The sequence below is a fragment of the Bidens hawaiensis genome, unplaced genomic scaffold, assembly GCF_021521415.1.
Source record: "Bidens hawaiensis isolate Kalapana, Puna unplaced genomic scaffold, B.hawaiensis_p1.1 tig00015244_1, whole genome shotgun sequence".
Lineage (NCBI taxonomy): Eukaryota > Viridiplantae > Streptophyta > Magnoliopsida > Asterales > Asteraceae > Bidens > Bidens hawaiensis.
In genome coordinates this window covers 217,213-232,288 of record NW_027492356.1, presented here as the reverse complement: position 1 = coordinate 232,288, position 15,076 = coordinate 217,213, and the positions used below count along the sequence as shown (strand labels likewise).

The 15,076-nt window shown below is 36.2% G+C and overlaps 1 protein-coding gene across 1 annotated transcript; it reads left to right on the top strand.

The window, feature by feature from the left end:
* The first annotated feature begins 331 nt into the window (after positions 1 to 331).
* Positions 332 to 4,993, top strand: LOC143548736 (protein SPA1-RELATED 2-like). Its single transcript, XM_077039828.1, has 7 exons — positions 332 to 1,692; positions 1,830 to 1,987; positions 2,188 to 2,965; positions 3,094 to 3,240; positions 3,316 to 3,633; positions 3,712 to 3,771; positions 4,238 to 4,993. The coding sequence occupies exons 1-7, from the start codon at positions 445 to 447 to the stop codon at positions 4,427 to 4,429; spliced, it is 2,901 nt and encodes a 966-aa protein (XP_076895943.1). The 5' UTR covers positions 332 to 444; the 3' UTR covers positions 4,430 to 4,993.
* Positions 4,994 to 15,076: the final 10,083 nt, after the last annotated feature.

Sequence of the window (15,076 nt, the reverse complement as noted above, 5' to 3'; positions counted from 1 at the left end):
GAAATCCAAAAGAGGTAAAAGTAAAAAATACACAAGGTTCGTTAAGGTTCGACGAGTCTGGAAGAGCTTTTTTATACATGGCTCGAGCTTGGGCTCAATAGTTAAATGAGCTTTGTTTGAGGCTCAGGCTCGATAGCCAAGGTGCTAAACATGCTTTGTTTGAGGCTCGGGCTCAGCTTAGCTTGAGCTAGAAAAAGCTCAGCTCGTTTCGCTCTTTTTATCGATCCGATATGAGTAGCTAGTGAGTGACTCAGCTCGTTTGCACCCCTAGATATGAGAAGTATTGTTGTTAGAACTCTTAATTCATGTTTAAGCTATTGAAGCATAGTCAATTAAAAGCATTTGGAATTTTGGATTTCTTATGCATTGTTTTCCATGTATTTCAGAATCAGATCTACCTTATCTGAAACCTAGATTTCGTGATATCGAGCTCATCATTATTGAATGCGGTTTCTTTTTGAGGGGATGGATGAGTTAGTGGACGGTGAAGCGGCTTCAGTTAATGTTATCGACAACAATAGATTTCATGCCAAAGAGAGTGGGTTCTTAATTGAGCATGAAAGCTCAAATATGCCGGAAATGCGTATACCTGGTGATGATTTCAAGGGAAAGAATATTGCTAGGGTTGACTCATCAGAGCATGCATGCACCAGCCCTCGTGGCGTGGATGAAGCGGGGACAATGATTGAAGAGTTAACTGTAAGAAATTTTGACCGAGGGAACTTGGATACAGGGGCTTCGAGCACAAAAGAGAAAAAGCATAAACCACATGAATTTTGGCACGCTTTCTTCCCAGACGAAACGCATAATACAGATAAACAACAATTTGAAAGTCAAAATGATATTGTGGATCATTCACGGCGTGAAGACATGCAACCTGCTTCATCCAACACACTTTTATCTCATAACGTGATTCGAACGAAGATTCTTTCTCAATCAGGGTTTTCTCAGTATTTTGTGAAAAATACATTGAAGGGTAAAGGTGTCATATGCAATAACCCGGGACCGAGCCCAAGCCCAAACCCAGGCCCAGTTCGTGATCAGAATCATCCAAAGGCTGCTTTGGTTAATATCAGCTCAGCAAGCAATCCAAGTAATGAATGTGCAGTTTCTGAAGGTTTGAGTCTGAGAGCATGGCTTAAAGCTGGTCAGAACAAGGTAGATAAATCAAAAAGCATGTATATATTCAAGCAGATTTTGAATCTGGTGGATTCATCTCATTCCCGTGGAGAACCTTTGCAAGCCTTACGCCCATCATGCTTCAAGTTGATGCCACAAAACCAAGTTTTGTACACAGGTTCACCTGTTACTGAGAGCAAAGAATTCTTGAGTTTGGGTAACAATGGAGATAAGAAGAGAGAAGGGGAACATGATCATCTTTTTGGTGCGAACCAAAGCTCAAAAAGAAGAAAACAAGCGAACTCGTTCCGTAGGTGGCCTCAGTTTGCAGTACATTCCAGTTTCAGAGATTCTGGTTATGGATTTAATGAACAAAATATCCCTACAAGAGATAACGCGTACTCAATCCAAAACATGTCCAATAGTCAGCAGTTAGTTGCTACATCACAAATGTTGTCTAATGTTGATGGTGACCCGTTGGAAGAACAGTGGTACGCCAGCCCAGAGGATCCTGGAGGGAGGTGCCCTACACTGGCTTCAAATGTGTACTCTCTAGGCGTTCTTCTATTTGAGGTGCACACTATGTTTCATTGTAGCTTTTTTATTATTAATGTAAACACATTATGCGTCCTGGGTTCTGGTAATACCGTAATAGTGCTTATACAGAAAGATGCTTGCTTGCAACTTATATGGTAATTCTTTGTTTTCAGCTACTTGGGTCATTTGAATCGGCTAGTGCCCATGCTATTGCTATGACGGATCTGTGCCAGAGGATCCTTCCTCCTAGTTACCTGTCGGAGAATCCCAGGGAAGCTGGATTCTGTCTTTGGCTGCTTCATCCTGAGCCGTCAGCACGCCCAACAGCCAGGTATTGTTTGAATTATGTTTGTTGTGAAATCTTCCTCATATGCTAAAATTTTTATGATGTTGGTACTAATTAAGTGCATTATCAAAGGCTACCGAAATAGTTTTTGTATACTATATTTGGTGTTGAGTGCACCTTCTCTTTATGATGTGAAAACCTTGTTCTACTTTTAACCTAACATGCGTGAACTATTTTATTAACAGGGCCATCCTACAGTCCGATCTTATAAATGAAATACAAACATCATCCATGAAACAGATGTCAACATCGATGAAACAGATGTCAACATCCATTGATCAAGAAGATGCTGAATCAGATTTGATGTTGCATTTTCTTGCGTCTTTAAAAGAACAAAAGCAGACACATGCCACAAAACTAATTGAAGATATTAAAAGCTTAGAATCCGACATTCTAGAGGTTGAGTCAAGACAACCACATAAAACTTTGGGGAATAAACTAAAACCTCCTTCATGTCCTAGCCCAGGTGGATCGCGGTTAATAAACAATATAAATAATCTTGAACATGCTTACTTCTCGGTGAGATCTACCATAGGGAATCCTGAAAATGACATGGACTCTGGAGATAGTGAAGCTTTAAGAAGTCGGGAAAATAATACTGTGACAAGAAACACAGAAGCAGATAAAAAGCCAGTAGACCGCCTGGGGGTCTTTTTTAATGGTTTGTGCAAATATGCTCGTTATAGTAAGTTTGAAGTACGGGCCGTTTTAAGGAATGGTGATTTTAGTAATATGGGAGATGTTATATGTTCACTTGGTTTTGACCGAGACGAGGATTATTTTGCAACTGCCGGAGTGTCGAAAAAGATTAAAGTATATGATTTTCATGCTCTATTGAATGCTTCTGTTGACATTCATTATCCAGCTGTTGAGATGTCAAACAAATCAAGGCTTAGTTCCATTTGTTGGAATAGCTATATCAGGAATTATTTGGCGTCAGCAGACTATGATGGTGTGGTCAAGGTTAGTCCCTTTAATAATCTCATGCATAAATATGAACGCTCGACTAGCCTGACTTATAAATATAGCTCTCGTGTTCTTTTAACCAATTGTTTTATATTAATTTTTATATGCGTTCTTGGATGGTCCAGATATGGGATGCAGGAACTGGTGAAGCAGTTTCTCATCATATTGAGCATGAAAGAAGGGCATGGTCTGTTGACTTTTCTAAGGTTGATCCGATAAAGATAGCCAGTGGAAGTGATGATTGTTCTGTGAAATTATGGAGCATTAATGAGGTGAGCTTTTTCTTCATTAACATCAAGAAGCTTCCAGATAAGTTAATTAATTAAGGTTGTCTTTTTTATATGCAGAAAAAGAGCTTATCGACCATCAAAACCGTTGCAAATGTCTGTTGTGTTCAGTTTTCTCCATACTCAACTCATTTATTGTCTTTTGGGTCAGCTGATTATAGAACTTACTGCTATGATCTTAGAAATGTGTCCACACCCTTGTGTATACTATCTGGCCATGACAGAGCGGTTAGTTATGTCAAATTCTTGGATTGTGGGACCCTCGTTTCTGCATCAACTGACAACTCGCTAAAACTATGGGACCTTAATAAAGCCGATTTTGGTCGCTTATCAACCAACAGTTGTATCTTAACCCTTAAAGGCCATATTAATGAGAAGGTATGCTACTCAATTTTAATTTTGCATCTTAACTGTTATTACGTTTACTACATTCTTTATTAATTTTGTGTCTTTCAGAACTTCGTTGGATTATCTGTTGCTGATGGGTACATTGCATGTGGTTCAGAAACTAATGAGGTATGCCCTATTTAATTTCAAGATTAAGTTCTGTTCTCGTCTCTGTGGTTTGACCATTTTTACTAGCCCAGTCCAAAATTGAGACCTTCAACCCTTTGAGTCATTATGGTTTCATAAAATTTTTGGGACTGAACTAGTTAAAACTTTTTTTTTTTTCCTTAATACTATGTTAGATATTTTCTGTTAGTTTTCATGAAATGGCCAAAAAAACCCGTATGTATTAAATTTATATTGGACTGAACTAGTTAAAACTTAAAATAACCTAACCACGATCCTTGTGGTTAAGCCATTTTAACTAGTTCAGTCCAAAAGAGTTTAATAAACAGGGGTATTTTGGTTATATTTTTTAAAACTAACATAAAAATGCTCAAACCACGGGTTGAAATCCAAACTTTCTAGCAAGAACTTGATTTACTTTCTTCCCGTTAAAACAAGTTAATTTCTGATTAACAATGTTTGTCTTCAGGTGTTTGCTTATTATAGATCATTGCCTATGCCTATAACTTCCCACAAGTTTGGAACTATTGATCCCGTTTCGGGTAAAGAGACTGAAAACGAAAGCAATCATTTTGTTTCAAGTGTCTGTTGGAGACAAAAATCAGAGATGGTGGTTGCAGCTAATTCTACTGGATGTCTAAAACTGTTGCAGATGGTCTAACAAAGGTTTTGACTTTTTTTTTTCTTCTTTCGAGTTTCGGTGTTGACTTCGATCTAGTGGTAGTTAGTGCATCTCAAAATCTTGAGTTTCAACTCAATTGTTGTTTCTATGTATATTGTGATATAAAGTATAGAATCCAATAATCGTTAAAAGCTGTTGTCAAATATGGAATTGTACAGTTCCCATTTTTTAGGGTAATAAATTCATTTTACCATATTGTTATTTAAGGTGTCGTTTGTTCTACACTATGTGCCATTAAATTGCTTGTAAGGCAAAAGAAGTGAATGGACCTAGATAGAAGCTTTATGTATGTTGTGCAGATGACCTGGCAATAGATGATGACATGGCGTGCCACATCACCAAACTGAAAGTCTACTCAGGTTCAGCCACATGGCAGATGGGCCACTATGTACGTACGAGCACATGTGCTCAGTGGAGAAGATCATAATGAAGCGCATATAGGTCAAAACGGGCTCAGGTTTCTTTGGAATTTTGGTCTCCAAATTGTTTGGCTCTTTACTTACCGGTTCTTGTGTTTTTCGCCTTTCGCAAGTAAGCTATTGAATTTTTACTTCCTTGTGATATTTTTTATTCATTCTTCCAAAGTTCAAAATCTGTAATCTTTTTATTATCTTCTTCTCTAGGGTTATCTCCCGAAGATCGGCTTTCAGAAATATTCAAACATTGATCAATTTAGAAGTGTTTTCTTTATCAAGCATCAAACGTTGCGGGCCTTTGATCAGTAGACTTGAAGGCTTGGAAAAGATCATCCAAATGATGAGGCGTGTGCACAACTGACAACTGCACATATCCAGGTTTTTGTCTTCTAATTTTATGTATATATATCATTATGAAGCGATAAAATTTTGTAAAACCAACTTATAATTTACGCCTTATGCTAGCATAAAGTAAATAAAAAGCATACACTAAATTTGATCATAATGCCCTTCGTATATATGTGAACTCATTCGACCAAACTTTTCAAAGTCAACCCGTTCAAACTTAAAAATCATATACACAATATTTTTGGTAAAAAAGTGAAATTTGACAATGATGAGATAGTTCTGCTAACGGGTGTTGTCAAATTCAGCGCGTTTAGTGTACTATATCTCCTTGTTTCGAGCTTACATCTTAAGCTTGACTTAGTTGAGCTAGTTCAAGTTTGTTCGGGTTGGGATTGTTTGTATATATATAAATTTTTTAATACATAATATATTATTTAGTTATTTTCATTATAAGGTTTTATATAATAGTATATTGACATATTGTGTCATAGATTTATATTATATTAATATATAACTTATATGCTTGACGCTTGTGTAGTCTCAACTCTCAACCCTCACGCGTCTAGTTAAGCTTGATATGTGAATCTTGGGCCCAAGCTCTTTACTAAATAGGCTTTAAATTAGGCTCGGGTACTCGTTTAAGTGTTTAACCCAAGCTTGTTTTGAGTTCTTTGCAAGCAGATTTTGAGTATGTTTTTATGTATATAGGCTCTATCATACCTTAATCTCTTATGAATAGCTGTACCGAAGACATTAATATTTTGTATTTTTTTCAAAAATAAAAAATAAAAAAATCTATGGTTTCTATCATATCTTTAAGAGAGAATGAGATGTGTGAAAGACATTAATATGCCACCTTTGTCCCCCAAGCCCCAACAAAACCATGGTCACTTCACATGAACTTCATCATGGCTACTTGTTTTTTAAAATTTATGATCAAACACCGTTAAAAATGTTCATGCACATTCTACAAATCTCAAACCAAATGCATAGGTATAGGTTTTTCTTGACTACGTGTTGGGTATTTGGAGGGTTAGAAATGACAACGTTTTTAATAAACCCGCTTCTATATCCAAGATAATTGAGAATATGAACCCCCACAGGTTTCTATATGAGGAACGAAGCGACATAACATTAGGATGGTCACATATGCTTAACTTTAATTTTGTTAACATCATGTTTTCGTAAGCGGTAGACTGTTATATGTTCTTTTTTTTTTCTAGACCCCTCTGTTTTGATATAGAGTTATTTACATCGTTAAAAGATACAGTTTAAACACTCTTTATCAATAACTTTTAATTTGAGAGAAATATATCATTCACTCATGAATCACCAACACAACGAAAACAAATAAAATGGAAGCCTGTTAACACATGTTAAGTATACCATATTTGTGAATCAAATCAGATTGTGTTGTGGGCTACTTAGCATGTGCTAGTTAAAGCGTCACGTCACTATCATGCACCAATAGACTTTAACTGAAACATCCTTTAATGAAAGCGTTTGGTTGAAGCGGGGGTGGACCACCCAACCTCAAAATTCCCTCAAAGGCGTTAAGGGGCTACCTTCCAAGCCTTGGTGCCGCCTTTCACTAGCCTGACTGGGCCTTTCGGGTGCTAAAGAGGTATTATGGCGAGTGGGAGGCGCCCCTAGTAAACCCACAATGCGTAGTCTAATAAAATAATGACTATTTATGCATGCTAAGGAGATATATATATATATAATCTTTGAAGGACTAATTTTCTACTATAGACCTCCACTCGTATAAGTTTCTTCTAAACAACATAAATCTAGTTCATATATTATTCCACAAACATCTTTATGACGTTTTATCTTTTATGTCTCATCACCCCAATATGTTACATATATTTATATTTTTATTATTTATAGCTAACCTTTACTACACACGATACACAAATTAGTAAGGATATCTGAGACCGTCATGTGCCTATAATAACTCATTTTATCTTATCTTGTATTTTGATGATTATCACACATTTTGTGTAATCTTTTGTAAAATTGAAAGTAGTATAAATATTGCAAATGGTACTATATTAGTAATTAATATATTCATGTAACTATATTGTATACTAGTTTTTACCCCCCCCCCCCCCCCCCGTATTATAGGGGTTGTTTTATATTATTTGTTTTTAATATTTATCTATTTTTTGAATTATTATTTTTTTTATTGTATGAAAGTTAATAATATACTTATGGTTTGATATTAAACTGTTTCACAAATAAATGAGATGTTATAACCCGGTTTAAAAACTATATGAGTTTGATGGGATCCAAACCGTTTATTTTTTTACTATAAAATTGGTTTTTTAATTATAAATAATATATATATATATATTTTTTTAAATAAATTAGATATTAATTTTTAGTATATTCATACTTAATAGGATTTTTGTATCAAATATTTGGTGAGATTAATTTTTTAATTTAATGAGATGTTATAACCCATTTAAGAAATATCTGGGTTTGATAAGACCCCATACCTGTGAATTCGGGTCAAATGCATGAAAACCTCCATTTGAAAATCAAGCAAATCTAGTAACTCTAAAAGAAGGGAAGCGACCACACCACGACACGTAGGATTTTTATGTTTTCATTTATATATTATAGATAGATTATAGATTTGAATTATGAACTTCGTGATGTATGCACCGACACCCCAGATCACTGTTTTTTATCCTTAAAAATATTTAATGTATCCTAGTATATATCCATCTATGCCGACAGAACCATCCAATCTTGTAGTTCGAAACTCTTCATTAAAAAAAGGTATAAAAAAAAAGATCCAACTTTTATTTATTTTCTCATAATCAAGCATTACACGTCATCTACAACTCAAATGGGTATCCGGAAATATATATGACAACGTAAAATAACATGTAAGAAAGTTGAGAATCGTAGTCTAATGGATTATAACTTATAAGTGTTGTGTGTCGGAGGTGAAAGAGAGAGACACATGATAAAGAGAGAAAGTAAATAAAGAGGTTCAAATGAGAAATATATTCTGAGTGTGTTGAATGTTCTTGCTCTGGTTGTTGAGGTTGTATTTATAGCGTCTAAAAAGTTATCGATGACATTTACTGCAATTACTTTTCACGGTAAGTTTCGATGTTGGACGTGTTTCACTTTCTAAAATAGTGCTCCGCATACTATGTGTAATGCTTCACTCATTTACGATAAATAATAAATAAAAAGTCCATTCCATTTCGACAAAAGACCCACACCCAAGTTCCATAGCTCGCTATCCCTATCATGATTTTCCTACCCCAGAGGGAAAGGCTCTTCCCTTTTTTGCCGGTTGTGGGCGAGGAGGGATTTCGAACCCCCGACACCGTGGTTCGTACCCACGTGCTCTAATCCTCTGAGCTACAGGCCCCACTACGTCTCCGTTGGATCTGTACCCGGAAGTACCCTAAAAAAAGGAACCTTTGTTCTCCCCAACCATTTTGGGTTAAGAAGCATCACACATAGTATGCGTATCCCCCATCAGCATGTGGGGTATATACTTCAAAAGAAACTTGTCTAAAACTACCTATAGGCGGGAGGGGTCAGGTTATTCAACTGCATCCGGCTCCGACATGTGTCATCGAAATATATGTCGTCTTTCATTACCTCGCCATTCCACATCAATATTAGTCTCACATCAACTTTTTCTCTCTTTTCACGCCGTAAACCAATTCAGTCATGAAAAGCCCATGTTTCTCATCTTATCCCTTAACCTCTTTAATATTTTAATAACCAGCCATCTACAATAAATGAATATTGATAAAATAACATTTGGTTATTTAACATTTAACAACCAAATAATAATCAATAATAACAAAATTGAACTAAAGGCCAATACATATAGGGTATTTTAGCTTACAACATAAATGGTTCCAAAGAGAGAGGCTTCTGCCCATATATCAGAAAGGCTGCACCAGGCCCGGACCCTCACCCGGGTAGGTTAAGCTGGACCACAGGGACACGTGTTAACATGTAATTGGTTAGTGTCCATGATGCAACACCATTAGGCTGAGGGGTATGGGGGGCGCGAGAGGGGGCGCGAGTGGGGGCTCCAGCCAATAATATTGTGACGTGTGGCAGAGAGAGAAACTTGATAAGATGGGTGTTGGTTGTGGTGCTCGCGCCCCGGGCCCTGGTGTGGAGGGGCGCGAGAGGGGGCGCGAGCGGTTTTTTTTTATTTTTTTATAAATGTATTAAAAAAACGTATTATTAAAAAAACAAGAAATTATTTAAAAAAACACACATATTTTTGAAAATTCATAATAAAAAAAAACATACTAAAAATTAAACAAACAATAATATTTAATAATAAAACTAATCTAATACAAGATCATCTGGTCGCGACGCCCACAAATGTTCAACCAACTCATGTCGAAGATCCCCGTGTATCTCACGGCTCTTGATATTTGCTATGTTATGAAGTTTTTGTTGATCACTGATTGTGGACGGTTGTGGCGGAATGTCACCTTGGTAGTTTTGGCATATAGCTTTGCCCTCGTCTTCTAACGTCATGTTGTGTAGGATAAGACACGTGTAGACGACGTCCATTATCCTCTCCCGAGTCCAATAACGTATCGGGTTCGCCAGAACATAATATTGTTTTTTTATAGCTCCAAAAGCTCTTTCAATATCTTTTCTAGCAGACTCTTGCTTCTTCGTAAAATACTTCCGTTTGTCGGCGATTGGATCTGTAAAAGCTTGAACTAACACAGCCCATTCGTTGTAAATACCATCGACCAGATAGTACCCGTACTTGAAGAGTTCTCCATTTGCAACAAAAGATTGAGGTGGTTCAACCCCGTCGATAAGGTCGTTGATCAAATGTGACTGATCGATAACATTAAGGTCGTTATTTGACCCAGCAACACCAAAAAAAGCATGCCAAAACCAAAGATCCTGTGACACCGCCGCCTCAAGTATGAGGGTCGGCCCTTCATGATCACCACGGTTGAACTGACCTCGCCAGGCCGTTGGACACGTAGCCCATCCAACATGCGTACAATCGATGCTACCTAGCATCCCAGGAAAACCATGTTTTTCTGCGTGCACCTCATATATGCGTTGGATGTCATACGTTGTAGGTTTACGCAGATATCTCCGAGCGTAAGTCGATATGACTCCTACGTACAATATATATTACAAAATGTAATAAATATTTAATAAAAAGTAAAATTAATGTTTTTTACCTTGGCAGAAAAAATGAAGGGATTCACGTGCAACCCTTTTCGACATCTGTAAATACTCATCCAAAGTGTCCGACGAGATGCCGTACGCTAATTGACGGATAGCAGCCGTGCATTTTTGAAGAGGGGTAAAACCGGGAAGACCCCTAGCATCCTCCCTTTGTTGAAAAAAGGGATACCGTGCCTCTAAATCACTCGCTATACGCGTGAACAATTGCCTGCTCATTCGAAAACGAATTCGAAAATCCGACTCCGCGTATACCGGTTGAGGGCTAAAATAATGCCTCATCAAAGTATCGTTAGCACCCGATCGATCACGATCACGAGGTGGTGCTTTAACCCTCGGGAGTCGGGGTTGATGGGCTTGATTTTGCAAGAGATTGACCACGGTTGCGGTCAAAACTCCCCCTACATGAAGAAGCAAATCATCCTCTTCGGAGGAGTCGGAATCAGACGAGTACGACGACATTATTTTTAAAAAATGGGTTGATGGTATGTGATATTGGTATGTGAAGTTGTGTTTGATATGGTTAAAATGGGTTGATGGTATGTGATATTGGTTTTATAGAGAAAAATTTTTTTTTTTTAATAAACATTATGAGCCCAACGGCTCTATTTATGAGCCCAAGACACCTTCACGCGTATTCCCAGCCGCTACCCCTCTTGCGCCTGCCTCTTTTTCCCGCTCGCGCCCCTCTCGCGCCTCGGTGGTGTGGTGCTCGCGCCCCGGGGCGCGAGCGGATGGGCTCACGCGCCCCCTGTCGCGCTCCACACCCCTCAGCCTTAAGTTACAAATCTTTTTTAGTATCTTGCTTCACTAGCATTTCATTTTATTTTATGCAAATATATTTGAAACAAAGCTATAAAATGTTAGTGCCGTTGGTAACGTAAGAGAGTTATACTCCTGTGGCGGTACAATGACTATCAGGCGACAATTGACTTTATGGTTTCTGAGGAGAAAGCTCAAGTCAAACTTTGAAGCTACGTGAGCCCGGTTAAGACAACATATATAGTCTGGCTAAAGTGATGCAACATGACTCTATAGTTTACGAAGTGCAGTAACCAAAAGACAAGAAAATAAGTCATATTCCGGTAAAACAAATTAGCTGAGTTGGGTGATTTGAAAAGCTAGGAACAACCTTGTTTTCGAGCATAGAAAGGTGGATGCCAAAAGCATCATTCAGGAGGTTAACGTGTTAGGCCTAGTTTAAATTAAAGCTAGAGCCAAGGAGGTTCTCTGTCATGTCTTCTGCGTTTCTTTACTTTTAGTTGTTTTAACTTCTTGTTAGTACGATTTATTGTTAATGAAATTAAAGGTCACCTTTCAAAAATGAATTAATATAAAATTAATTTAATAACGTCTAACCAAGTATTTTAATTTTTTATTCAAATTGTTTCTAAAACCAATGGTATTGACTTATCTGCCACTTGATTGGTGCAAATAATAATGGCATACCAACATATTAATTGGAATGTTTACTTTGTGGTAAATAAACTGATCAAGAATATTGAATGATAACTATTGTGGTAGTTAAAAATTGAATGCAAAGCAAATCTCCAAAAGGATTTTTGGAAGGCCAAAAAACTGACTACAACCATAAAAAGTAAATGCATTCAGTAACAAGGACAAACCAAATGTCAGTAACTAAATATATTTTTGAAAACATTCTCTACCAAAGTTGTAATTCTAAGACCAAACTTAATGGGGGCATTGTGGTGTGGAAAAAAGTCTCATAACACCCGGGTATATCGTCTTTCGAGGTGTTTCGGGCTTCAAATGTCTCCGAGCGTTTTGTACAAAACGTATGAAGGAGAAGAAGGTGGGGCCAAGGATGTTTACAGCCAATGGAGAAAAGAGTGGTGGGGCGACAAACGTTTTCTCTTCCACCATTACACATGGTCTAAGCCAAGAGCCAAATTAATCAAAAAGCCACCGAGAAGCTAGTTCTAAATTCCAAAACGTAGTTGTATTATTAAACCAATCGGCTAACCTGACCGATTTACTTTTAATTTAAACAATATCAAAGGTTTATACTTTATAGCTTGCAATATGCATGTATAAGTGGTTAATAGGAGTATATTAGAATTAGAAGATGTTTCAAAAAGCTAACTCAAGAGGGTTTTTCTCATAGTGGTGATGGTTAGCGCTTGTGATATTAAGGTCTTGGGTTTGAAACATGAATCAAGAGGGTTTTTCCACAGTAGTGTGTTTTCGATTTGATGGTGTCCTGAGTGAGTCATGTTTAGAGTGCCCAAATCAGTGTGAACCGTTGACAATTCGTCTAAAAAAAAGTCCATTTGAGTATTAGAGGTAACTCCAAACGTTTTTTTTTAAATGTTATGACCGTCATAATGGGCACCTGTTTGGACACGACAAGTCCTCTTTAGCAAAAAAGTGCGCTATTCAATTTTGTACTTTTTTAAAAATAATTAAAATTAAGACATCACAGATTATTTCTCTTTCTTAGTACATAAAACGTAAAACTGTCATGCTTAAACCACCAAAGTCAATTGTTAAACGAGTCATTTTCATGTTTGATACTTGTGTTAATCACGTTGTCTCTAACCTGTTAAACACGTTTAGACACGAACTGGCAGCTATAAAATGTTCCAACAAAAAGGAGTCAGACAACACCCCCCCCCCCCCCCCCCCCTAATTTTGTAAATTGTAACCATTAAATTTCTAAACTCCTTAAGTTTAAATGTGTAATTTAATGAAAAAAATTTAATGAATCGATAATAACAGTAAAAATATCTGATCAGTAGAAATTTACATAAATACCACCAAAAAAAAAAGAATAATTTGAGATATCCACAATTCCACGTATGCATTATTCATATGAGTAGTCAAAATCAAAGAGTGATATATTTGAGACAACCCTAGCCTTACGATTATATTTTGGCTTCTAATTTTATATATATATATATAGATACCCAAATATATTTCTTATGATTATGGGGTCCCAAGACCACGATGTTACCATGATGGAAATAAAATAAATATTTACCATCACATAATTAAAGTGCATTATTAATTTCAAAAGTTAGACAAATTTATTAAATGTGTGTGAAATTTTATTTATTAGAATTTTAAAGAAGCATTTTTGTGAAAATAGTTAAAATAAAATAAGAAGCCCGAAAGCACTCGCTTTATGTGTGGAGTCATGATGAGGACTGAGGAGAGTTTATGTTTTCGAGTTTCGGATTATTTCAACAAAGGAAAGATAAAATTTAGCAAAATGAGACGTAACTTTTTAAATAATTTTACTTGTATATTTAAAGATATTTATATATGAAAATGCACTAGCTCGGAGATATTTAATAAAATTAGAATGATACAAATAAGATTAACATGACAAATGTCCAAGGTTGGCACACAAATGGTTATACACTTTTTTCTTGGATGCAAGATTGTTTTTGGAATCCATAAATCATTCAAAAATATTTATTTTTGCATTGTTCAACATAATCACACTTGGTGTCAAGTGTCCCACCTAAGTTGCTTTTGATCAACAATTTATATCTACTCACCACACCAAGTCATGCACTTCCTTATAAAGTTTACATCAAGACAACTTTTGAACCCATTTTGTTGATCATGTTTGTCACCACACTAAGTTTAAAGTTTAAACTGATGTACAATGATGCTATCAATAAGATAAAATTCATCATATTCCAAAAGATGTTTTCGAAACTCTGGACTTGAGTTTCATAGACTCATAGGTTTACCCCTAACAAATCTTACTCTAGTATACCGTATACGTACCTCAATGATGTTACGACATAAAACAAGCATTGGAGATTGCTTTTAGCGCTCAAGAGCTTCACACCCACGTCCTGCCTTGATTAATCAATAACTAAAGCAATCGTAAAAATTGCATTGGTTAATGAAGAGTGTTTTGGTGCCATACTGGAAAAAAATGTTTGGGTTTTGACGTTTATTTTTTTTTTTTTTAGAAAATTAGACTTCTTATTTTAAAATAATGGTGTTACTTTTTATTAAGGTTAAGATTCAATTAGACAATACTCTATTTTTTATTAAAAATAACAATTACTGTCAATTTAAGACCACCATTTAATGTGTAACTTTTTTTTAAATGTGTAACTTTACAAAGATATTGTCATTTACATTGGAGACCACTAATAATAAAAGGCCTTTTAAGTACTTGGAGTACAAGTAAACCCAATCTTGAGCCATTTTACTAAGAAAGACTAAAGTCCATATTTGACTTGATTCAACTCAAAGACTAAAGACTCTGGCTTAATACAAACAAAGTCTTAAGCAATGTTACAACTTAAACTAACTTTGGAGGACACAAGCATCAAGATGACATTTAAATTAAGTAAGACTACCAAAATCAAGGCACTCACTCTTCCAAAGTCTTATTGCGAATGCGTCACACAAGCATACATACACTCCAATGATGACTAGAAGCTAACAAGTTCATGTTAAGCAAAAAGTTACGAGCATTAACATGTCTGTAACTTACCCTTAAACACCACCTTTACTTGGAGCAGGGTGCTGTTTCAAGCATTAACATGCCAACATGACATGAAAACGCCTTGGTCGTCTTTCCACAATAAGCAGCCTAACTATTGCGTCCAAGTTTTTTTGTTTATTTGTTAAAGAAGATCGAAGTTTTACTAAAGTATAA